This window comes from Podarcis erhardii (assembly GCF_964252035.2).
Source record: "Podarcis erhardii genome assembly, chromosome: 12".
In the NCBI taxonomy this organism is placed as follows: domain Eukaryota; kingdom Metazoa; phylum Chordata; class Lepidosauria; order Squamata; family Lacertidae; genus Podarcis; species Podarcis erhardii.
The window spans coordinates 28,984,698-29,011,222 of record NC_138513.1 but is presented as its reverse complement, the minus strand read 5'-3'; the positions used below and the strand labels follow the sequence as shown (position 1 = coordinate 29,011,222).

Sequence of the window (26,525 nt, the reverse complement as noted above, 5' to 3'; positions counted from 1 at the left end):
TTCTGAAGAGCAACATTGTTTTTAAGCAAAGTAGGCACAATACCCAACTTAGCTGGGTTAATACACTTTTTCCCAAAGGACATCCTAGCCATACCAGAAAGCATCTCAAAGACAAATAATCTCCTTTTTAAAGTTCATTGAAACGGCAGATAATTTGTCATTGGGAGGATCTTTCAAGAAATGTGTAGGTCTAATCACCTGATGCCAACAAGTCATTAATCAGCACAAGAAAGCGTTCATCTGGAACTTGAGCATCTGTCAGCAAAAACACAGTGGGAATGTTCTTGGCTCCCGTCTTTATATACAGATTGGCAAGATCTACCTGTAAGGAAAGTAGGCAATCATTCATGTTACAATAAAATGTTGAAACAAAACTGGGTGGCACGGTAACCAGTGTGAAAATACATGCCACTTGAGAGCTACTCGCTGCTGTTTACCATCTTTGCTTCATTTTCGTGGCATATCCTTTTCCAGAGGATTTTTTAAAAAGACAAACAAACAAACCCAGATGTGTTTTAAGATACCAGGTGAAGAGAACTGTGGTTTGATAAGTTTGCAAGGAAAAAAGGAAACAAGCAGTAATCAATGAAAGAAAATCTTTCCCCTAGTATTCAGAAAATTGTTATTAATGTTCTGCCAAACAAATCAGCATCAAGAACACTTCAATCGTATTAATAATGCCTGTTTCATGGGTTGGAAGTAATTCACTGCATACTCATTTTATTTTCAGGAGAAATATCAAAATGAATTCACAAAGGGGGGAAAATGCAGAGCTAGGTACACAATTCAGGTTATTTGAGCAACTGCTTAGGGTCACAAGACATCTTTGCAACGGTGCCTATTAAATATTCTCCAGGTTATCAGGCAGACCTTATTAACATAATCAGATCCCATGCAGTTCAGCAAGTTACCCAGCCACATAGGTGGGGTTCATCGCATGGGTCTCTCTCCTTTTCCTTTTCCTTTTTTTATTAAGGGTTTTCTTGTTTTACAGTGTAAGTGTAATGCCTCGTATTCCCCCCCCCCCATGTAACATTTTTACAAATCCATTTCATTTGTTGAGGCATTAGGGGGAGAAGAAAAAAGAAAAGAAAAAAAAAGAAAGGGGGTGGAGGGAGGGGAGATGGATGGGGGTGGGGTTGGGTAGCGGTGTTTCTATTATGCTTAATGTATGTAGTTTGGTGTCAGCGTGTTTGTGTTGTTCACTTGTGTTCCTTTGGTGGTGAGAGAGGTTGGGGTTGGCCTAGGATGTGATTGTTTGTTTGTGATTGGCTGTGGTGATCTTTGTTTTCATGTGTGAGTGAGGTGGGTGGGTGTTTTGGATCAGGTTAGGCATATTGATTTGTATGCTGTTGGTGGATTATTGTCATTGTCCTGTTGGGCTGTGTATGTGATAAAGGGGAGCCATACCGGGGTGAAGGTGTCTTCTTCTGTTTGTCCCCGTGTCAGTTTCAGTTTATTAGTTAATTTTTCTAGTAGGGCTGTTTCCCATACTATTTGGTACCACTGGTCCATGCTTACTCCTGACAGGTCTCTCCAGTGTCTGGTTATGGTGTTTCTGGCTGCTGAAAGTAGGTGGGTTATGAGTTCTTTGTGGTGTAAATGGGCATTGTTGTCTTGGAAGATGTTTAGTAGGGCCAATTCTGGGGTGAAGTCTAATACTTGCTTAGTTATTTTACATATTTCTTGTATGGCTGTTGTCCAGAATAGTTGGATTTTGGGACACTCCCACCACATGTGAAGGTATGTGCCTGTGGAGGTGCACCCTCTCCAGCATTTTGGTGAGGTTCCTGGGTGTATTAGCGCTAGTTTCCTTGGTGTTAGGTACCACCTGTAGGTGAGTTTCAGTGTGAGTTCTTTTCTTTTCGTTGATATGGATTTAAAGGGGGGTTTAGACCACATTCTGGTCCATTGAGTGGGGTTAATCTCATAGCCTATGTCATTCTCCCATTGTTTTTTGATTGCGTCTAGGGGATTTGCGGGATTTTGGAGTAGTATTTTGTATATTGCGGATACCGTCCCTTTACCATTTCCCTTTGTTGTTAGGAGGAGGTTTTCAAAGGTTGTCAGGGGCCTAGTTGCTGCTGATTTTACTGTCGGGTTGTTTAAGAGGGCATGTAGTTGGTGTTGTGTTAACCAGGGCATTTGGGTGTCTTCTAGTTTGTCTTGTATTTCTTGTGTTGACACGGGTTTGTTATTTTTATAAAAGTCTATTAGACGATATAAGCCTTTGGTTCGCCAGGTTTTTATCTGGAGGTTTTGTGCTGCATGGTGGAATAATGGGTGGTACGCCAGGGGGATTAGTGGGGATGGGGTTGGGGATAGTTTGCCTATTTGTGTTTTCCATGCTTTGAGCATGGTCTGTGTGTACCTGTTAAGTGTTGTGGGAATTTTCTTTAGTTTGTTTGGGAGGAGTGGGTATGTTGTGGTGCAGGTATTTTCAATTGTGTCCCTCTCTAGGTGTACCCATTGTTTTGTCTCATCTTCTAGTATGTATGGGATTATATGACGTATTTGGTTGGCAATGTAATATGCTTCTATGTTGGGGATTCCCCATCCTCCTTCTGAGGTGGGGAGGTGCAGGTATTTGGGGCTTATTCTTGGTTTTTTATGTGAGAAGATGAAAGAGTGTAGTTTTCTCTGCCAACTGTGGAGTTGGGTTGGGGGGATCCAGATTGGGAGGGTTTGGAATAGGTAGGTTAGTTTTGGGAGTGTGATCATTTTGATCATGGCTATTTTGTCTGAGAGAGTGAAATTCGTGTTATTCCATCTCTTTAGGTCTTTGTTAATTTGTTGCCACAGGGGCTTGTAGTTGTGGAGGTACAATTTATTGAGGTTTCTGGTTATTTGTACCCCCAGGTATCTGAACTTGGCATGGGTCTCTCTCATGGAATTTGTATCCCTGTCAAGGCGGGAGTCGGCCAGCAATAACTCACAAAGTGCCAATGAAGTTAACTCTTTATTTAAAGAAACAAAACAGCTCAGGCCAAGATATCATAGCAGCTCTTCCCAGGAGGTCTTGCCCAAATAAAGATCCCTGCCTTCCCACCGCCTACAAAATTTGTGGTGCGGACAAACTAAGTAGTAACTTTTCCTAGCCCTTGGATGATACCTTCTCACTAGCACCACAAGCCACACATTAAGAATGCTTTACTTCAACCCCTCAGATTCTAAATAGCCTGCTTTCAAGCCTAGCAATTCTGAGGGCAATTATGTAATAATTGTTGTTTTTACCCTGAGGTCTTGAATTGTGTAGTCTTTCTTCAGTGTAATCTGAAACACTTCAAGAGATCCAATATAGGCAGCCAGTCTTGATAAGCTTTGTTTTCCACTGCCACCCACTCCAATCAAAAGTGCATAGCCACGAGAGGACTGCAAGATTCGGCTAATGCGACATCTGATGATGGAAGGGAAGCAACATGACTAATGGCCACAGAAGAGTTATTTTATCTTTAATTTTTTAAATATTTCTAAAGCACGCTTCATCTGATGCATGGGGGGGGGTGTATAATAAATGTAGAAATTAATTTAAAATACACTGACACACCTCAAAACATACATTCGAACAATTTATAGACTCAGAAGCAACAAAAGACTATAAAACTAAAAGCAGGTTGAGGCAATATAACCCTTAGAATGCCACACACACACACACACACACACACAGAGTGGTACTTCAGGTTACAAACACTTCAGGTTACATACGCTTCAGGTTACAGACTCCGCTAACCCAGTAGTAGTACCTCGGGTTAAGAACTTTACCTCAGGATGAGAACAGAAATCGTGCGGCGGCAGTGCGGCAACAGCGGGAGGCCCCATTAGCTAAAGTGGTACCTCAGGTTAAGAACGGACCTCTGGAACAAATTAAATTCTTAACCAGAGGTACTATTGTACAGAGAGAGAGAGAGAGAGAGAGAGAGAGAGAGAGAGAGAGAGAGAGAACCTGCTGCCAAGGAGATTGTAATTGTGGAACCAGCTGTACCTTTATGGAGAGGGAATTTTGAAGCTATGGCACTACTGCAGAAAATAATTCTATTAACTGCATACTACACCAACCGTCCTACATGAAAGTGGTGCAGTAGCAGCATTTTGTGGCTTTCTCCTTGATATTCTACATACAAAAATGGATAATTCCAAGCTAGAATTTACAAGTTGTATGTGATAATTTTGTTCTGTTTTAACCTACTTTCTAGCAAATTTATTTAAAATTATAGTTTGTAGTGTTAATGTTTTTATGTAAACCATGTACAATTTTTTTTAATAATATGTAGCAGTAATAAAAATAAACGAACTATGCTGAATTCAGGCCATAGACAAAACATTTACTTACACATGTTGTATAGCATCCTCAAATAAGACTAAGTTCATAGATGCATTCAGTTCATTGTAGTTCTCTAGAGCCTCCACAAGGATATTTCTTAGCCCTTCCCAATCCTTGACAGGCATATAGTTAGGCTCTGCTACACCATTTGCAAAATGACAGTAAATAAGTGGTTGCTGGAGAAGAATGTGATCGTCCAGATCCTATTAAGTTGGCAACATAACATCAAAAGGAGAGACTGAAACACAGGGATACACACAACTTGGAAATGCTTTGCTATGCACCCTACCTTAAATGTGCAGAGAATGCCCTACATACTGCCAAGATCAGAGGTTGTTACTCAGCATTATAAATAAATGTTAAGAAGCTGTTAAGATGTATTGGAAACAATATGGAACCCTGCAGGGCCTGAAAAGCCAATGGCCAAGGGGTTGAACAAAAGTCATGAGATAAATTCAATCATCTCTGATAAATGGATTCAATGCCCAATAACATAGAATCAGGATTCAAGATAACCTAAACAAGATTGGAGAACTGGGCCAAAACTAACAAAATGAATTTCCACAGAAACAAATGTAAGGTTCTGTACTTAGGCAGGAAGAATCAGATGCACATATATAGGATGGGGGATGTCTGGCATGACGAAAGTACATGTGAAAAGGATCTGGGGACCTTAGTAGACCACAAGCTTAACATGAATCAAGAGTGGGATGCAGCAGCAAACAGGTAACACAGTTCTAAGCTGCATCAACAAAAGTATTGTGTCCAGATCAAGGGAAGTAATAGTACCACTTTATTTTCCATTCTAAGTCTTCTTTGCTAAGTGCTCATCAAGTTTCTTTTACTAAATCTTCCTCAGCTTGCTAGTGTTCATCATTTGTTTCTATCACCATGTACTCTCTCTCATCCAGAGAGTTAAATGCAGGCTATATGCAATTAAGTTATTTTCCCCCATTCAGAACTGCTACTAAGAATATGCTGTTTTGTGTTATTGTTTTAAGGGCAAGATATAAAAAAAGTTGAAAATATGGGTTGCTATAAAGCTAGAAACATTAGTGGCAAAAAAGCAAAATTAGACATGTTTTAAATAAGTTACTTTTTAGTTACTAAAGCTATTATTTATAAAAATAATAATTTATTGCATTTCTATTTTTTTCTAATTAAAGAGAGCGCCACTGAAGTTTAGCTGCAGCCGCACAGTTTGCACTATCAGTCTTGGTCGGTTAACTTATTACAGCATGGATCTGGGTTCTTAAATGAACCCCTATCAAACAAATACCTACTTCCCCCCATACTAAATTCTCTTCATCAATCTGACATATATATTTTTTCTTCCTATGCTTTGTTATTAGAAAGAAAAGCAAAACAGCTTATTATTTGGGCCATACTAGTTTTCTTGGGAGATTGACTTTGACCCTAAATAGTTTTCAGATTGGCAAACTTGTCATTGGTGCTGCAGTATTAGGCAACCATTACCAGTCCAGAGCTTTACCTCAAAGAATCTGTGTGCAGTGTCTAGCAGCTTTTTATGAAATGAACTGCAGTCTTTTGCTTCCACCAGTTTATCTCCATAAACACGTGAAGATTCATGAAGCCACAAACGTACAAGATCATTTGGATGCTTTAGACACTCCTGTTTAGCAAATAAAATTCCCTACAAAACCCCCCAGAAAGAATATGTTTATAATACTGGTAAAAGACAATTACTGCAAGACACCAATTCTGATAGCTGCATATTTCTACATTACTTTTGTCTTAGATGATGGAAACTCTTTTTGTTTAGGGTTGCTATACATCCGGAATTTCACAGACATACCCAGAACACTGCTTTCGGAAGCAGTGTCTGGGCGGAAATCAGCAAAATGTCAGAGAAAATCTGGATGCACAGCAATGTGTGTTGGTAGTGCCATTTTTGCCATCCATTTTTTTGTGATTTTGCCCAAAAAGCTCATCCACTTTGGGCAAAAAACATTAAAAAAAGCTCATCCACTTGCCCGCCCCCCCAAAAAATAAAATTGGGGGGAGAAATATGGCAACCCTATATTTGCTTAAAATGCCCAATCACATAAAAAGAGGCAGGCAGTATGCAGGTGAAGATATCTTTTCAAATCACCAAGCTTACTTATCAGACTCTAGCTGAGATGAGGGAAGGAACACGGCTTAAGAGATGGCTTTTCTGGGGTGAGTCATAAAAGCAAGGAGGGTTCAGTTCCTTTTACCTGAGCACCCTTTCTGCTCTTCAAAATGAGTTCCTCGCCTGTGCACATCCCTGCATACACAATCAGGCTATCTCTAGGTATTTTAACAAACAAAACACAGACCTGGCACTGTCATGTATAGTTTGAGCCTCAATAGCAAGGCAAACTTAATTACAGACTCTCTTGTGCACTTCAGCATTTGATACACATTCCAAAATGGATAAATTCTAACCTGTAATTCTGAGAAGTAAAAAAGAGTTTTCATGCAAATAGACTGCCTGAGTAGATAGAATCTATTTTTTTTTTAAAAAAAGCAACGATGAAACACCAAAACCCCATAAACTGGAATTGTAACTTTATTAACTAGCTTGAATTATTGCATGCAAATGACAATTTAACACCATACACATGCATGTGAATATGTGAGGCCCAGAAAGTCCAAACTTGAGAGAGAAGCACACATCACATTTATGTCTTTATCAGTATCAGCATCTGTATCTAAAACACACACAGAGAGAGACACAACAAACCTGGAAGATGTTGGAGAGGTCTCGAAGGTTGAAAATATAATGAAATTTAACAGCTGTGGGGAGAAAGTTCTGAACCATTGTCTGGTGGAGCCATATTGCTGCTTGGATGGTGGCAGATGCATGTTTCAACACTGATGGATTAAAGCCATGCTGCTGAAAGTGGAAATCAAGGATCTTGCTATAGATGGTGTTTAGAGCATCAGTAGATGGGAAGTTCATTGCAAACACTGCAAAGTGTCTCTAAAACATGAAGAAAATGCTTGCTTTAGTTACTTATCAATGATAAATTATGTACGTATTTGTGAATAACTGATGACGTGAATAAATGTAGGACAGAACTTCGGTTAGCAAAGGGTATAACCATTAATTTGGCACAAGTATCCTCGTGCTATTTATTTTTCAGATCAAAAGCTTTTGTCAAGGAGTAAGTTTTAAGTGCTGTTTTTCTCCACACAAGCATCCAGGTATATGGGAGGAAAGAATTTACAGCCTAGCCTTCACTAAATGAGAATCCTTGAAAGACCACAAAAGACTTTTTGTCTCTGGTTGCAACGCTTGTTTGTCCAATCACTTCCTACAAAATATTGCTCTAGTCCCTAAATCTCTATAAGTAATGCAAGGAACTAGAAATAGCTTATCTTTCAACAGGAACAGCTTGCACTGGACTCTCCATGACTTCCCTAAACAGTGTTTCAAGTCCTCCACTTCTTCCTGGATTGGGAATTTTGTGCACACAGGTGCACAGCCTGGAACCACTCCTCCATTAGAGCTCCCTAGTTTACGAGTCTGGTACTATAGGAATCCAACCAGATTGAAACAAAAAAGGCACAATGCAACTAATTTTTACAGCTACCCTAGAAAGCTCTCTGTAAATAGGAGAAAGCCATCACGAAAATGCTATAGGATAGCTATGTGATACAACCAGGACCCATGCTCTTTCTAGGATTCAATATGCCTGATATGCAGATTGGGAGCAGACAGTAGTTATTAACAGAGAGTTTGGGATGCACTGAAAGAAAATCAATTTGATGTCTGCAACACAACTTTTAATAGCATCCCAAAGAACTTGCCCTGTAGTGCTTGGCTACAGTTTCTAGGCATTGTTTATGTCACAATTAAGTGGTGATGAAGCATATTTGTTCCTGATATGTGCTTCAAATATACTCCAGCCCAAGGAAATGTGGCAAGTTCACATGAATAGCATGTCCTCTGTCACAGATCTCAGCAAAACATTGTGTTGCATGATAAGTCAACTCTACTCCAAACCACAATCTGTATTTTGTGAATGCAGTACAAAGATCTTGTCTAAATAATCTGTCAAGGCTTTAGTAACGAGAATCTCTAAGCATACACTTTATTGCGTTTTCTATGAAGCAATTTGCAACCTTACCTGAAGTCGCGGGTTGATGGTGAAGCTGCCAACCGTTGGATTCATACAGGCAACATACTGACAATTATGAATTTCTTTTACAGTTAATGCCTGTCTATCATACCTGAGGCAGAAAAAAAAATTTAAACATCTAAAATTAATTTATCAATTATTATAGATGACGCCACAATGATGATGACACAGAACTCATTTACACAGGTATCAGATCATTCAGCTTACATTAAAATGTAAACAAAGATATAAAGGACAAATCTGAGCAAGCAGTAGGACAATTAACAATTATCCAGATATGGAAAATCTAAAATTTATCTTATCAGTTGATTCAAACTTGCACTAACAGTTTTTATCAGCAGAATTACTTGTTCGTTCAAAAATTACACAAGTTTGACTTAACATCAAAATGGAGTCACTTACCAATGTCCATAATCTATATGTTGTCGAATCAGTGTGTGAGGCTGAACTGTTCCATAAGCATCCACTTCTGGCATGTTCATATCATCAATAAAGTAAACCAGTTTCTTGTTTCCTACTGGACCAAATTTACGACCCGCTTTTTTCTCCAATGGTTTTTCAAGAATCTCTGAAATGGATTATGATACATGACTACTGGGTAAAATACTGCAGAGGCTAGTAACTAGACAACATACAAATAAGAGACAGAAATGTATAAAAGGTATACAGTGCAGGGACTCAAATTCAGCTCCAAATCAAAGCAGAAGCCGCGTTTGTTACAGCAGTGCATTTAACTTTTTCCACTCTATTGGTGATGTGAAAAGGATCCTTCTCACTTTGTAGTGCAGAGTATCATGGGCATAGTAAGCCCATAAGGGGACTCCAAATGCAGTTACAAATATGCAGTGGCCATAAATTATGCTACTCGTTATGCTGGCGTTTCTGGAAAAGACAGAGCTCACCAAATCTGGACCATTTGTTGGGAACGGTATTAACCTATGGTGTTAGGCACAAGTGATTCTTCAAACCACACTGGCTAAGTTCAGGCTCAATACTGATAAGAGTTTAAGGAATGGAAGCAGGCTGCACGATCGTGCATATGCACTTTTATGACTATTGCCCTCCCACCCCCTGCCTGCCTTTGTTATAGGGTCATATGTGCCCACTGGCAACCTGGATTAAATGCCCTCCTAAACAAGGCATTCTACAGTAACAAATGTAATTACTAGCCTTTGTTGTTTTCTTGCTGTGAAGCAGCATTTATTATTAAAGTTACTTATACAGTAACTGGTTATTAATCACTTTAAAGCATGATTAACTTCCCAGCACTAACATGGGAAGCTTTGCTGTAGTCCGATCTACACTCATATTTTTTAGGGTCCTAGGCAGGCCTTCCAGAGTACCAGGTATTGGGTGGTTTCTATCTTGGAATGAACTAGATTTTAAGAAAAAATAATCTTCTGCATATTAACATTTAATCCTGCCTGTTAGCTCTGAAATACAAGCAGGCGCTAATGAAAGAACTGTGAAATATATTTGTTAACTATTTCCTGAGAAAACCGCACCAAGTACGTTATTAACTATTTCTCTTAAAGACTGTTAAACTTTAATGCCTTTCTCCTCCCCCTTTTTCTCTCTCTTACACAAATGCCAAAAATATAGCAGAAAATGATATTTGAATGCAAACACAAAAGCAAGTTGGGGGGGGGGAATGCAACCTTTGTGTGGAGTATTTCATAAGCTCTGTTAACAGTTATCATTGTTCCAATACTAATACTGGGTACACAATGTTTTAATACATATTGCGCTGCAATAATCTTATTAAAACAGCAGGCAAACCAACAGAGTAATACTGAACTTTCTGGCGTGTTTTAATGCCTTAAAGGCTTGAATTATAGTTCTCAAAAATGGCATTAACTAGTTGGTGTTGCTTGCTGCTGTAATGCTTTTTAGTTGTGATATGAGGTATAAGATATTTGAGAAGCACTCTAAATTTATCCATGAAATGTGTGGGAGTGTAAAATACACCATACCCGTGTCAATAAAATGCAATCTTCACTTTCTGTCTCTGAAATAAAAACTTTGCATTCATCACTAAGAGGATCTGTTGCGGGGGGAGGGGGAAGGCATGCAATTGCATATAGGTTTTCAGTTTCAGGAACCCTTCATTAAAAGTCGTGAAGAAGTTGAATATTATCCAAAAGAATCCAACCTGTCCAAAGAAAGTGTGGGTGTATTTTGGCTGTACAGCGTCCAGTGTTGGAAAGGAATCGGTGGTAGTAGTGCCATTCCCTACTCCCAGTGTCCCTGGCAACCATATATTTAACAATTAAATACCTTTAGGTACCAGGCAAAAAATGTTTCACTATAACCAGGCCTTTGGGCTGATTAACATTCTATGGCCTTTCAAATGTGTTTGTGGGAAGGGGAGTTACTGGTTCGTTTGTGTTCTCGTTTCACTATGTATTTTGTGTTCTCACATTGTATTTTTATGTTGCGAGCCGCTCTGTGATCTTAGCATGAAGGGCAGTTTACAAAATTAATAAATAGTAACAATAATAATGACAACCAGAACAGGCACTTGCTGGTGGCAAATGAAGGAGACACAGGAAGCCAGCATATGCCCACTGCTGTGTCGCCCCACTGTTTGGGGGCTGAATCAGGGACCAAAATGAGCATAATTTGATTGTTCTGAGTAATCCGTTTTTATTAATTCATGTTATAATACACCCTTTCTTTTAATTTTGATTATTTATAAACAGCCAACTCCCTCATTGTAACCAGACTTCAACATGCAACATTGTCTGCTTGGGAACTTACTTTGTAGTGCTGCTGATGTGGTGTAATAGTTGAAGGGGACTTTGGACACCAGGAAATCTTCTGAGAGGCCAGCAAGGCATTGCTCAATAAATACTGTTTTCCCCACTCCGGCATTTCCAACAAGCATAACAGGCTTGCCTTTCTCCAAGAGCAAATCTGTAAAGTATCTGAGACACGTGGTCTCAGATGTGTGAACAAGGACTGCCTGAGGCATCAAAAGGACTTACGTTAATATGCTTTGTATTAACATGCCACTGAAACAGTATTTTCTTAAAAATAAAAACAAATAGTTTCATTCATTTTAGGTGCTTCGATTTTCATTTCTCTGCAACGGAAGGGTGAAAATCTAAGTGACTGCTAGGAGCATGTATGCTTAAAGGTAAAGGTAAAGGGACCCCTGACCATTAGGTTCAGTCGTGACCGACTCTGGGATTGCGGCGCTCATCCCGCTTTATTGGCCAAGGGAGCCGGCGTACAGCTTCCAGGTCATGTGGCCAGAATGACTAAGCCGCTTCTGGCGAACCAGAGCAGCGCATGGAAACGCTGTTTACCCTCCCGGCGGGGTGGTACCTATTTATCTACTTGCACTTAGATGTGCTTTCGAACTGCTAGGTTGGCAGGAGCAGGGACTGAACAACAGGAGCTCACCCCGTCGTGGGGATTTGAGCCGCTGACCTACTGATCAGCAAGTCCTAGGCTCTGTGGCTTAACCCACAGCACCACCCGCGTCCCTTATGTATGCTTAGATGTGAACATAGAGCATTTTCACATGCATGGCCTGATTTCAAATTGGTGACTGGAGGCAACTCCCACCGTGCCCCGCAGCCAGCCTGGGGGTTTCCCAATGGCTGGCCACCTAAATAGGCGTGTCAGAGCAGGATGCAATGGGCCGCAATCACTGCCCACCCCTAACAGGGTAACCATTATGCCTTAAATTCCCTCTTGATAAAACGTTAACTTATTTCATTGTATAGTAAGTAAAGAAATAAAGTTAATCTTTGTAAAAGAGCCCCCACCACAGACCATTACGTTTCTTCTCATTATCAGATACAGACACACACACTAAAACTAACATTACAGTGGTACCTAGGGTTACATACGCTTCAGGTTACATATGCTTCAGATTACAGACTCCGCTAACCCAGAAATAGTACCTCAAGTTAAGAACTTTGCTTCAGGATGCAAACAGAACTCGGGCTCTGGCGGCGCGGTGGCAGCAGGAGGCCCAATTAGCTAAAGTGGTGCTTCAGGTTAATAACAGTTTCAGGTTAAGAACAGACCTCTGGAACGAATTAAGTATTTAACCCGAGGTAACACTGTACATGCAAAAATAGACTCCCCAACAGCTTCATTTTCCAATGAGCGGGAAACAATGAAAACACCAGAGGAGAAAATGAAAAGCTGCATGCACTCATTTTATATTAAACATGTGCTTACCTGCAATGGTGTATCCGGATCCATGTCAAAACTGATAATTTTATCACTCCAGGGCAGGAATTTCTTGGTTTTGGGGTCAATGTAATAATCAAAGATGGTTCCATGTGATGGAAACTTCACAGCTTTCATCTCTTTCAGCCACCAGTGGCTAAACTCAGCTTGATAATTAGAAAGCTGGAAAATTTTAAATAGGTTCTTAGTTTTGGGGTGTTTGTGTGTAAATTGTTCAATGTACGTAGCAAGTTTGATGGTTAAATACAGGCTTATAAAATTATTCAAATTACATGAAACTATGAGCTTCTTTATTGCCCCAATGATGGTAACCATTTCCACTGGGGAGAATGAAAAACTTAGCTGGCATCTTCTTGTGAAAGACCAAACCAGATACTGAAAATTCTATGTCAAATAAATTGCTTCTGCACATCGTTTTAGTGGCCATGAACATTTCCCTTACAGATTAAAGAAGATGTGCTAAACATCCCAAACTGAACACTGTGACAGAAACTAGAGTGCACAGAAATGCTGCTACCTTCCCGACACAGTGGTACCTATTTATTTACTTGCACTGGCGTGCTTTTGAACTGCTAGGTTGGCAGGAGCTGGGACAGAGCAACGGGAGCTCACTCCGTTGCAGGGATTCGAACAGCCGACCTTCTGATCGGCAAGCCCAAGAGGCTCAGTGGTTTAGACCACAGCACCACCCGCGTCCCACTAAACCATATATCATAAAGACACCACAGTCTGTGCTGTGTCATGTTTCCTCTTGGAACCCTGGGTAAGTGACTCGAACCCCTGGAATCTTGCACCACTTTGAGATGGGGTTGGTGTGCAACAATATGTTGATACTGCTCAAAGTGTGTTGGAAGCAAGAAATTCCTTCTTCAGTGGCAATCTTAATCAGTTCCCCTCCAAAAATTTACCATTGCCGTTTTCTCCTTGCATTTTAGGATTTAGAACCCCAATTCTTCCTTTCAGCAATTATGGGAGGTTAGTGATTCATGACCTTAGTTCTTGGGCTTTGAGCCCCAACACAGATACCATCTCCAACACTTGAGACTGCCATCTGATTCTCTCCACTGAGACACAAACAAGTGAATTTTCACTATGGTTTCATTGCACATGTCACAGAACAGTCATGTCCAACAGGTTGATTGCGATCTACCGGTCGATCGTGGGGAGTTCCTGATCAATTGTATGTCCCCCCCCCCAAAGTGCTCAACTTTGGTGAATTCTCCCCCCCCCCCCAAAAAAAGCTCAACAACTTTGGTCAATCCAATGGGTAGATCACTGCCAGTTTTTTAATAGTGGGAGTAGATCGCAGCTTCTTGGGAGTTGGACATGCCTGTCATAGAGGAAGAGAAGAGTTTGCTTATCCAAGTACAGCTCAAAGCAAACTGCTTCCTGCCTACCTGATCTTGAAAGACAGCACCACCAAATGCCCACACACAGGCAAAGGCAAAATATGTCTCATACAGTTCTCTCGGACCATCAAGGGGCACATTTTCTGGAGTCAGTAAGCAGTCAAGGAGAGAACAAAGTGTCTATATAACGAAAGAGAGCAAAAACAAAACATTAAAAATATTTTGCAGGTTACAAGTAGTTAGGAATTTGACTTATATCAAGTCAGAACATTGGGCTATCTAGTTGTACAGGGATTGGTAGTGTCTCTCCAATGTTTCAAGCACGGGTGTTTCCTGGACATTCCCAAGACAGTTTGCATACAAAACATAAAATCGTAGAATTGCAGTGTCAATAGGGACCCCAACCAACCTCCTGTAATGCAGGAAAATGCAGGTGGCCCCTTATGGGGGTCAAACCTATGACCTCGGCATTATCAGCACCACACTCTAACCAACTGAGCTAACTGCTGCTGTTTTGTAGCACTGAGCTACCCACTCCCCAATTATATAAATAAACATGAATGTAACTCTAATGAAGATCATACTGAAGACTTTTTTCAGACATCTGGAAAACACAGCATCATGTGGGTGAAGCTGTCTGTGGTAATCTGCTTCCATACAACTGTACATACAGAGTGCTCATTTATTGTCTTTCTGTCTGTATCAACTCCAATCCACTGCAGAAGTGTGAAGCTGAAGGGGCCACAAGGATCACCTAATACTACCCCTATGCAGGAATCCTTTGCCACACATGGAGCTTGAAGCTGGCTTGTAGCATATTTGTGTTATTCGTTGCCTTTTTATATGTTTTTATAGCACACCTTGTTGCAGAAAGATGGGTTGGTTACATAAATGAAGACAATGATGATAATAATAGTATCTGCACAAGTAAAAGCATACCTGAACCATGCTATTCTCAGGGATGGGTGTGATCGTCTTAAAGTTAGTTTTGAGCTGATCTAAGCATAGAGGAACATATTTATCAAAGAGGATTGTCAAATTGGCTTTTTCAGATTGGTGACTCCTTGTCTCTATCCAGCTTGCAACGTATCTGAAAAAGAAAGCACAATGGTTTCTGCATAGATTTGCTGGATCAGTGCAGGGACTTACAATTACTTTCCTGTTAGTGCTGAGAAAATTCAGGAATAGTTGCCTAACTGGCTTAAGAGAGCCACAATTGGCACAACTTTTTGCCAAGCAATGCTTTCTGGGATGGCAGCAGCACAAAAGGCACTAGGATCTGGGCTCTGAAGTGCTGGGAGCCAAGTGAAAGCGAGTTGCCCTCTGGGACACCAGTTGGCTATTCCTACATTAGAGTATTATTACTGTGAAAACTAATAAAAACATCAAATTGCTAGTGTGCAGTAATACTGGAAAGTGACTAGAGGAAAATCCCAGGCTTTATTTTCTTATTTATTACAATATCTGTAACCCACAAACTACTAAAAACTAACTAAATCAGAAGTTTGTGCCATCGGTCCAAAAAGTTGCAGAGCCAAAAAAACCCAAACTTATTTCTTAGCTATACTCCAACATTCGTGTTTACAACAATTTCTATTTTAGAGTTTTGGAAGACTTTGTTAGCCTCATGGAAACCTTGAAGTCGCTTTCAACAACTGAGAAATATAAAAAGGGAAATATAAATCAAGCCTGAGCCATCATATGCCAGCTGTTTTTCCATAAAATTCAGTTAAAGTTGACAGCAGAATGTCATAGAATCATACTCATAGAATTGTAGAGTTGGAAGGGACCAAGAGGGTCATCTAGTCCAACCCCCTGCAATGCAGGAATCTTCTGCCAAACATAGGGCTTGAACCCACAACCCTGAGAGTAAGAGTCTCATGCTTTACTAACTGAACCATAGGAGGTACTTACGGATTCCAGCCAAGGTCCTGTGGGTTTATGTACAAAATACCCGCCCTAGATACTGTGGCAGGAGTGGCTGTTTTTAAATGGTGTATCTCAAACAGCAGTCTCATGGATGGTGTCAAAGAAACCCGTTCGTTGCTAGCAAGAGTCAGCACCTAGACATTAGCAGCACAGAATCAAGTTATCCTGACAGCTGTATCCACGGCTTGCATACTGATAATAAATCAGACAATTGCTATTGTAAAAAGATCTGTTAATATTTAAATGCTATGTTAAAATTAAAATATACTTTGGCCTTCATAAGGGTAATTCTGCATTCTGAAATACGCATGGCCACAATTTATATATAAGGAAGGCCACCAATTCCCAGGGGGTGAGGAAAACACAAGATAACAGTTCAAATTAATTTCAAGGCAAATGAATTTCAAAAACTACTTGCACATAACTTACAATTGGTTTACTTAGGAGAGATGCACTTGTGTGTAGAAAGAGAGCTGTGGTTTACTGCTGTGAAAAATATTCTTAGATGTAAAGTAACAACTCATCTCTCCATACAAGTTGAGCTACACAAAGGACTCGATAAGAAGTTATAGAAGGCCATGGTTTCCCACTTCATGGAACAAATTATAGCAACCTGTTGATTTACATACTCTCTCTTTCCTGTCCTTCGCCATATGCCAGGAGAAGTTTAGAAGCACTCACTTCAACTTTTAAACATACGGCAATTTCCTATTACATCTGAACTCAGTTTTGTGAGTTCAAGCAAATCACCAATTCCTAAGTCAACAAAAGAGGATCAGAAACCCAGGTTTGAACTTGGCATGTTGAATTAACTAGAGTATAAGCAACTGCAATCACCAAGGGTTGGATTTACTTAGGAACTCTTTTGTTTTCAGCAAGAAACACATATTTTCAGCCTCTGCCCTAGCACGCATGAGAACATTCATTTGAGACTGGGGTTTGCCACGCTGTGTTAAACATGGTGGGAAACGTATGAATGGGCCTTAATTTTAATGAATGGTACTAGAATGCAAGAAAGTACCGGTAATGCAGCCTGGTTTTGAAGACACAGGGTTCACCCACACTTCCACTTGCCCTGTGCTTAGAAAGGCTTGCCCTGTGCTTTCCAGGAATGGGTCTGAATGGTTTTGTCCTGGGAAACTTGATTGCCAGTTGGTCTGATTCAGCAGTAAACCACGGGTTTTCCCAGGGGAAAGTGGCAGGCCAAATGGGGTTGTGGATGAACCCTGACTATGGGGAAAGATGCCATGTAAAACATGGGGTGAACATTCTACCTATCAGAAACATGGAGGAGGTATAGCAAGGGAAAAAAATGAGGAAACAAAGAAGAAAGAGGTAAAATGCAGAGTTGTCCAATGGGAAAAGAGAACGTGTTTGCTTTTTGCTCACCTTATTATCATCCATAACAGTATTGAGCGACTCAATCCACATAGGATCGATGTCCCCATCTAAGACAATCCACTTGGGCCAATTATGGGTCATATTAGCTTGCTCTCTCAAAAGAGATGAGAAGAGTCCTGAAAAACGGGAGGCAAATATGTTTTGGGCAAAGGAACTTTTAAATGATGAAAAATAAAAAAATAAAAATCCAACTGGGGTCCAAAGAACCCTGGGCACAAAGTCTTCCAAGTACGTCCTGGAGTTTCCCCAATTTTTTGTTCTGGCTACAGAAAGCATATATTATACTTGGAGGACAGGATTCAAAAGCAGGAACCCTCTGGGTCCAGGCAACGTAATCTATACGGCAGGGGAAAAGATTATACATCCTGACATCAGAATCAAGTTCAGCAGTCCTACCTGTATACCACAGTGCTGACAGCAGAACTGTGTAACACAGTCCTGGAATACTTTAGCAGCTGAGAGAGGACATGGAGTATATGATGACGAAGGTAAGATTGTGCAGGCAAATAGCTTGATAAAGCCTCTCCTCATCCAAGAGGGGAGGTGCTGTGGGTGGGACGCGATTTCTGCGTCATGCAGGGGGCGTTACGCCCCCTGCCCCACTCACCTGGCTGGCACACCACGCCCACAGGTAAGTGCCCAACCGGGCGGCTTGGAGGGGGCGTGGTTTGCAGTTTAATTTACTGCTGTGCCAGCCATTCCACCTCATTTCCCACCTTCCCATCGCACCTCAGACTGCAAGTGTGGAAGAATACTTCTCCATAACTGCCTGCATGTAGAAAAGTAGTGAGGAGGGTAAGCAGAAACTTTTTAACATGCTACATTTTGTATGCAAAGAAAGGGTTTAAGAACAAAAAAGTTGGGATTATTCAAGCATGATCATTCCTACCCTTCGCCTGCAATATAAAACGGTGTGGCCCCAGGAAGCCTACACCACGTGATTTCTCTGTATGAATATCCTAGCAAAATAAACATCAGTTGAGGGATATTTTGCAGGAAAACATGAAGAATGTGCGGTGAATGTTACAGTAATTAAAATATATCCTCTACTTGCCATCTTTCCATTCTCGAGTAGCATGATGTATGAAACCAAAGAGCTCATCAGTAGTCACAGCTTTGGGGTTCAAGTCATTCCAAACAGGCTTCCGCTTCATGTTCATATAAGTCCTGTTCAGCGTTTTCAGAACCTGATGAACAGCCAGGAGAAGACTCTCTTGTTAGGATCCAGGTTTCAATTTTGGGGGAAAGTGTTAGGTTCTTATATAAATATTGACACTGCTTTCCCAGTTTTCCATAACGTCTTGGGGGCAGATCCAGATTAAACTAGTTCCCACTTAAATCAAAGAGACAAGCTGAGTCATGATTAACACCCCCCCCCCCAATTTTAATGCATCCTAAATTCCACTGCCTTAGTCTGAACTCAACCCTCAGTTTACAACGTTTGGATTTATGGAGCCCTGTTTTCTGAGTCTGGGGACAACCACCTTGAGCTCCTTGCAGGAAAGGTAGGGTATAAAAATTCAGAAGTAGATTAAATTTTAAAAACTGTAAGACCTTTTGATGAGAAATGACAATGGGATGAAAAAGATGTGGGAGCAATGGCTCTAGAAACCTACATTAAACTTACCTAAATACTACTGCACTTTCTTAAGGCTTTGAGACTGAGCAGGAATAATAGGAAACTAACAAACAGAGGAAGTATTGTTCCTGAGAGAGAATAATTGTGGGGGGAGGTCCCAGAATCATAGTATTCCAGACTGCTCCTGCTGAGCCTCTGCTTCCACTATAAAAGGAAGCCACTCCAAATCATTACCGCCCCCTAAACACACCCACGCTTGAACTTTTATTTTTCCACTGGATTTTGTCTTTCCCATCTGGGTGACCAGCTGAAAGAGGAAGGGAGGAATCCTTTCCTAATTAAGTGGTTGATGTGTGTGAACTAATCCCTGGGTAGTTTGAGTCTCAGGAAGGGCGGGGGCAAAGTTACATCTCTGTCATGATTAGCCTGACCATAACAATGCTCAGCTTTTCACTTTAAAATCAGAGTTGAGGGGGATGGCTGAAGAGAAGCATGCAGTGTTGTGCCAGCTGGCGTAGAGCTGCTTTTTTCCCCCCATTTGTAAAATCTGCCATAAAAAAATGACTGTTAAAGCACCATGCTGTACCTTGCTTTTTCCAGTGCCTGCATTTCCGACTACAAAGACAGAGTGACGCACTGCCAGAAGCTCCTCAAGCTGAACAATCTGTCAAACAGAATTAATACACAGCCAGTGGTTTTGTTTCCTTGTCCTCCCATTACCACCGACACCAATTACCTCCCACAAAGCAGCTTCCCACCCTCTCTTGTAGTCAGGAATTTTTTCCCCTCCAAATAACTTCAAACAGGATAACCTGAAGATGGCACATTAGTCTCTCAAGGCCCTACACCCAGACTTGAATTAATGAATGAGCCTCAAGAAATGAAAACAAATCTCCCCATCCATTTTTGTTTGCTAAGCCACACAACCATATCCTGGTAAAATGAAGAAAACACTAATGTCAAATGTCACCGACTGCTTGATGTCAAGTAACTACAGGACGGGTGGCAAATGTAGGCGAAACTCCTCTTTCTAGGCATCTTTTTAAAGTGCACAAGTCCCTTTTCAGGGACTGAAGAGAAGAAAAAAACAACAACAACTAAAGGGGCAGCAAGACTCACAAAATGAATTCAAATTAGCTGGCCAAAAAACTATAAGAGAGGTAAAGGTAAAGGTAAAGGTAAAGGGACCCCTGACCATTAGGTCCAGTCGTGACCGACTCTGGGGTTGCGACGCTCATCTCACTTTATTGGCTGAGGGAGCCGGCGTACAGCTTCCAGGTCATGTAGCCAGCATGACTAAGCCGCTTATTGTGAACCAGAGCAGCGCACTGAAACGCCGTTTACCTTCCTGCTGGAGCGGTACCTATTTATCTACTTGCACTTTGACGTGCTTTCGAACTGCTAGGTTGGCAGGAGCAGGGACCGAGCAACGGGAGCTCACCCTGTCACGGGGATTCGAACTGCCGACCTTCTGATTGGCAAGCCCTAGGCTCTGTGGTTTAACCCACAGCGCCACCCGCACATGCAAAACTGTGGCTTGGGCTGATCCAAGCAGACTCTTTCATTGGAGCATAAGGCTGGCAGCACAGGTCTCTGCTTCTTCTCACCAAACATCCCACTGAGGACAGCTTCAATCTTAGTCTGAATTCCCTCATTCACAAATGAGAAACAACAGTGGCCTTAGATCTCCAAAATGAGTCCACAAATGAGAAACAACAGTGGCCTTAGATCTCCAAGTTTGACTTCTAAATCATATAATGACTGCTGTTTCTAATGGCCCGTCTGCGAACACGAGAGTTGGAGCCACATGAGATGGGCTGCGATGGCTTTTTCTGCTTCTGTGATTCACAGTGAGCCTCATACTAAGTCACCCATCTTCTCTAAAGGCAAGCAAGTGTAGCTGCTGCGTTTAAAATCTTGGGAGGCACAATTTGAATGCAGATATGGAAAAAAAAGTTCCACACAGAACTCTCCTACACTACAAAGATTAATCTATCTTTCTCTTCTATTTTGATTGAATAAAGGAACATAGCAAAACAAATGTCAACGCCAGCACCTCAAATTCAGTACTATGTGAAGAATGAAAACCTACTATTAATAACCACTGGTCACTGACAAAAATTTGAGCAAATTAAGGAAATTTGGCATTGAGGGAAGGAAGCATTTTCATGACTAGACAGGACCAGTAGCTCCTACATATTATTTCAGAAACCCAAATCTTTACTTATAACATTGGCCTGCAAGTGTACAGGAGTATTACTGAAATACCACCACTTTCAGGACACAATAGGAATGCTATCATTGTACACAAGCATAACCTTCACATTCAACACAACCTGTCTGCAATTATTTTTTGATTGAAATTCTTAAGGGGTGTAATTAGAGGCAATGGATTATTTTACTTTGAGAATAAAGCTCTCCTCAGGCTGCAAGCGAAGCTCCAGGGTAGACTGTTTAACCATCTGTTCAAATTGCAAGTCCCTTTTCCTTGGAACATCCAGAGCCGGAAACAGGTCACTGATTAAGCCCATGAAAATGGGGATATCATCTGTCACTATCTTGGGCAAGTTGAAGTCCCTTAAGGCCCGCATAAGTACCTGGAAAAGGACAGTCAACCACACGTTATCACACCTGCAAGAGCTTTCAATCAACAGAAAATACGTTTTTGTAGTAACAGAGTTGAAGAAGCATTCGTTCCTCTGAGTAAAGAACAAATATGGACATCCATTAAAAGCAGTGGTGAAGAACCCTCAGCCCACAGCCTAATGCCCTCTGGACCATTACTGGGCCAGTCTTGCTCTGCACACCACCCCTCTGCGCATCACTTTTCATTTTCAGTTTTGTGTGTGCTCCAGGATGGAGGCAATCCGGGGGGGGGGGGGAATGAAGGTGGGAGGGGGGTGGGAATGGGAACGAGAGGAGCAATGGAAGAAGGAAAAGGGAAACTATGTTAATGTGGGTGGTGAAAGGAAAGAGACAAAATAGACGGAGGAATCACAGAGATTGAGGGAGATGGGATAGCAGAGACAGACAGACAGAGGAAGCGTGCTATGCAACACTGCAACCCACTTTGGGCTCCATTTCTGCCCACAGCTAGCATGACAAATTACCCCTAAGGAAATGTGGCCTTTAGCAGAAAATAATGTTTCTTACTCCTGCTCTAAAGAGGTAATTTTGTAATTAGAATCAAACTGTGGGAAAAGCTATTCCAACATTATGTTTATGAAGCACCAATCTGTGCTACTATGCATACCTGATCTTCAGGTCTAGCCTTGTCTCCTCGCTTCAGTGAGCCGGCAACTACCAAAACAGACTTAACAGCACGAAGGCCCCAGTCATAATGATCCTGTGGTGAAGATATAAGGGGGGAAAGGTTAACTGCTCACCTGTGAAACATGGCTAAATAAATAAATTCTCAAAATCTGGGAACCGAAGTTGCTCTGACAAGCTTTTCTTTTTGATGATATTATGAGTGTTGCCTATGGTGGGGTGAGAAAAAATTCTAAAAATGAGAATATTCCGTCAAAGTCTCCAAATCCATATACAGGCATCCCATGAACACATTTACGTGTGTTCATGTCATGTGCATCTGTGCATGCGTGAAGTATCAGAAACCCAGAAGTGGGGGGAGAGACCTGAAGAGCCTCAACAAAGTCGCACTGTGCCTCCGGTTTGTGAGGACACCCTCCCTGGGGCATTACTCTTTGGAAGCAATCCTGTGCTCCCTGGGAAGATGGCTGGGGGGTGTCACAGAATGCCACCACAGTCCATCTAAAGTGGATCCTATTCTTGCTCTGCCATGGATTCTGTTCCCCACCACTGCCACTCTCACTATAGGACTGCTTTGTTGGGCACAGTTGTGCTTGACTAGGGAACTGTTGTCTTGGTAGGGTAAATCTGTACGTACGCATTATTACAGTCGTACCTTGGAAGTCAAACGGAATCCATTCTGGAAGTCTGTTCGACTTCCAAAATGTTCGGAAACCAAGGCGTGGCTTCTGATTGGCTGCAGGAAGCTCCTGCAGCCAATCAGAAGTCATGGAAGCCCAGTCAGAAGTTTGGCTTCCAAAAATAGTTTGCAAACCGGAACAGTCACTTCCGAGTTTGTGGCGTTTGGGAGCCAAAGTGTTTGACTCGCAAGATGTCAGGATCCAAGGTACGACTGTATTATGTATTTCATCCTGTTTGTATCAATTTTATTGATCTGTGACCATAATATTAATTCATTAGTAAGATTGTTACAGGTTAGGATTAGGGCTCCTCAAATAATTGCTGTTTCTTTGCCTGAACCTTTTTATTAGCTCCTTCTCTTTTGAGTTGCTCCTTGCTTTCAGAACCCATCTTGTTTTTTCTTTCACCTGTGTCTATATCCTGCTTTTCACTCTTCCCAGTGAATATTCTTCCCAGAATATTCTAGTGTTACCAACCTCACCTTTTACCCCTGATGTTGTGCTTTCAGGTTCCCAGAGAACTCATGGCTACTAATCTCAAATCACACCAGCAACAATGTGTTCTTGGAGCAGACCCCTTGGGCTCATGGGCCTCTGATAGACCATTGTCCTCAATGCTTTGAGGATTCACTGTGGTAAGCAATGGGCAGAGGCCATACATAACCTGGCTCGCAACATGTGCCAATCTCAAAGAGACTCATGTTTTTGTAGCAATCCAGCAAATGAAAAAGAGATTACTTGTAATATACTTGAAATCAAGTTTCACTGAAAATCAATGAAGATTACTTCCAAATAAACAATTTAAGAGATTAGAATGTAAAAAAATATTTAATAGGATTATATAGGCAAGTCTTTCCTTTGGAACATTAGAATGCTTACAGACTAGAAGAATGCTTACAGACTAAAAGATTGATTACAGTAATCAGAACCAAGCAAACATTACATTGTCCAAAACAAAACACCAACACAGCAACCATTTCAATTGTTTCCAATAATGCTGAAATAAATGAATAAAGCCAAACTAAATCAATATTCAACAGACATGACAAAGTTGTACATATGAAAAGGTAAGCAATTCCCTTTTCATTTAATTCCATCTGTTCTGCTTCATCTGTTGTAGGCTACAGGGCTTTACTGGGAGAACATAAATAATTTTATGGGGCCCCCAATGCATGTAGATGTGATATATTGCAGATAATGTGTGCTTTCTCAGATACTGTGAATAGCTCGAGGATTTTTTTTGCTTTCAAAAGCATCCTAAAAGCATCCTACATTTTATTTTGCAAGTTTATATTGTAGCACAATACCATTTGATTAGCATGGGAGAAATCTCAAGGTCCAAAAGAGCTCCCTTACCTGTTTAGAGAGAAGTTCTCTACAGAGAGTATACAAGGTAATAAACTTCCTGGCTAACAAGCGTGCATCAACAAACCCCTCAGCAACCAGCATAATTTCACAAATTAGTTCAATGTCAGGGACAACCATTGCACAGGGTCTAAAAAAAGTGTAAGAACCAAAGACAGGGATTAGTATTTAAACATTGTGAGAATAACAAATGCCCATCTCACCTAAATTCAAGACAGTGATGTCTACAAACATTTTAGCAGAGCTCAAGAGAGTCACAATTATGTGTGTCACTCATTGCTAACAAGCACTTTCAAAGCAAAAAAAAATATGGCTAATTACTCGTTGGCAATTATTAGCATTTCCTACCAGTGCTATTTCAAAGGAATCAACTGACAGGGTAGGCTTTGCAAGTCCCCTATAGACAAATCACGAAAATCTAAGATGCTGTTACAGGGAATCTGCAAGATGGCCCTTTATGTTGGTAAAAAGCAAGACTAGACAAACCATCAGTTTCAACTTGATTTTTCCCAGAATGGAATTCTGGCAAAATGATACCGTTCCCCATAGTTCTAATTAGAGTGTGTGTAAAATAATAGTTTATTAGTTTCGTGATGTGAGACCAAATAGCTAATTAAAATACTGCATTAAGCACATAACACAGATGCTTTTGGAACAGTAGGTTATCCAGTGGCGGGGGGACACCTCAGATCTGGGGGCCAAATGTGACCCGCCAAGCCTACCTGGACCTTGGGGCTCTTCCCAAGCCATGCTCTTGAGTATTTTTGCTTGGCTGAAATGTGTCTTTGAACTGGGACAATACCTCTTGCTTGTAGTGTGTTTATAGAAACCTCCGAATTTTGCATGGCTGGAATGTGACTTCCTTTGTAAAGTTGGCCACATCTGTTGCTTTGACCATTTTTGCTTCTAGCCAAGCCCACCAATGGCATGCAAGCCCCTGGAGCGCTTCCTGCCTACAAGGAAATGTGTCCCTCAAGCTAAAAGTGGTTCCCCACCTTGATCCAGTGAAAGGTCATTGAAAATAAGTCAGTACCAGGCATGGAAGAGACATATTAAGGCAGTTACAATGTACAGGACTGTCTGAACTGTTGATCTCATAGGCCGTTTTTTAAAGATCTGAAACAAGAAACCAAAAGTCTGTCCACGGAATGGAAAGCTGGGAACTTATAAAGTTTTTTTCTTGTTTGGGGTAAAAGAGACATTCAGGAAGGAATGTGGTAAGTCCTCCTGCTGCCCAGGAAGGCAAGGAACTTGTGACTAGCTCTTTGTCCTGCATCATAATAAATGAGTTGTGGGCCTTTTTTTTTTTTTAGTAATAGGGAGATACTGTTCAGTGGTTTAAGAGAATTCAGTTAGTTTTAGGTTTTCATCATAACTCATTTATTTTTGTATTGCAACTAGATTTTTCACAGAACAACTTCTTCTACTGCACACTTAGCAAAGATACGGAAAGAATTTGTCTCCCTTGGTTAAGCTATCAATACTGCAACTTTGGAAAACTCTTTCACACAATCATCGTGCAACAAGTCAAGTGCAAATCAAACAACTGACATTAGGTGGCATAAGTATTCAGAATGTGAATCTGCAGCATACTTGCCTGAAAAGAGCTTTGAGATTTTCAGGTAATTCTGTTCGGCCTGCATAACCTGGGTTCATAGTAATAAATATTCCAACCGATGCTTTCAGTGAAATGTTTTCTCCAAGGAATAAAAATCTGCATCAATTGCACAATACAAGGAAAGAAGTGGCTGAAATTGGTTGGGATTTAAGCAATTCTCTTTGACTCCATTTCCCTCTCAAACACACACACACACACACACACACACACACAGAGTGTGGCAGGGACCCAAATTCACACAGCTGGTTCTGAATACCCAAGATGATTTGGGCCTTGTGCTTCGCTGCTCACTTACCCCACTCTGGTATTGCATAGCAGAACTTATTTTGAAACTGAGGTGACTTTCAAAACATTCCAAATGAAAATAAAATGTACTAATGCTATGCTATGGGAGGAACGCTGTTTCATACTGGACAGGGTAGGCCTAAACCTTTCAGAATGCCTAAAGTAGTTTGATTTCACTTCTTTTCAGCATTCCATACAACAGTATCAAACAATAACTAAACAATGGGTTGAGTCCAGACCTTTAGGTCACATGTTCACCCCAGTGAAATCCATGAAATTTAAGTTAGTTGTAACAAGCAGAGCAAACCTATGCCTAGCTGGGGAGCAGGTAGGTGAAACAGAGCGACAGAGATGTCGCATAGACCTGCCAGGGCAGATGGTAGGGAAGT

General features: G+C 41.1%; 1 protein-coding gene across 4 annotated transcripts in view; it reads right to left on the bottom strand.

Annotated features, from left to right (window-relative positions):
- Window positions 1–26,525, bottom strand: part of DNAH11 (dynein axonemal heavy chain 11) — a 146,555-nt gene that overhangs the window by 65,186 nt on the left and 54,844 nt on the right. For all 4 annotated transcript variants that reach the window (XM_081881816.1, XM_081881818.1, XM_081881817.1 and 1 more), the window contains 19 exons: window positions 25,831–25,947; window positions 24,225–24,363; window positions 22,172–22,264; window positions 21,321–21,515; window positions 19,505–19,582; window positions 18,394–18,526; window positions 17,328–17,455; window positions 15,924–16,072; window positions 14,949–15,099; window positions 14,058–14,189; window positions 12,649–12,822; window positions 11,212–11,416; window positions 8,854–9,019; window positions 8,440–8,542; window positions 7,050–7,289; window positions 5,814–5,975; window positions 4,331–4,524; window positions 3,235–3,397; window positions 199–322 (listed from right to left, as the gene is read on the bottom strand). In XM_081881816.1, the coding sequence (XP_081737942.1) occupies window positions 199–322; window positions 3,235–3,397; window positions 4,331–4,524; window positions 5,814–5,975; window positions 7,050–7,289; window positions 8,440–8,542; window positions 8,854–9,019; window positions 11,212–11,416; window positions 12,649–12,822; window positions 14,058–14,189; window positions 14,949–15,099; window positions 15,924–16,072; window positions 17,328–17,455; window positions 18,394–18,526; window positions 19,505–19,582; window positions 21,321–21,515; window positions 22,172–22,264; window positions 24,225–24,363; window positions 25,831–25,947 (2,846 nt within the window). The remainder of the gene's footprint in view (window positions 1–198; window positions 323–3,234; window positions 3,398–4,330; window positions 4,525–5,813; window positions 5,976–7,049; window positions 7,290–8,439; window positions 8,543–8,853; window positions 9,020–11,211; window positions 11,417–12,648; window positions 12,823–14,057; window positions 14,190–14,948; window positions 15,100–15,923; window positions 16,073–17,327; window positions 17,456–18,393; window positions 18,527–19,504; window positions 19,583–21,320; window positions 21,516–22,171; window positions 22,265–24,224; window positions 24,364–25,830; window positions 25,948–26,525) is intronic.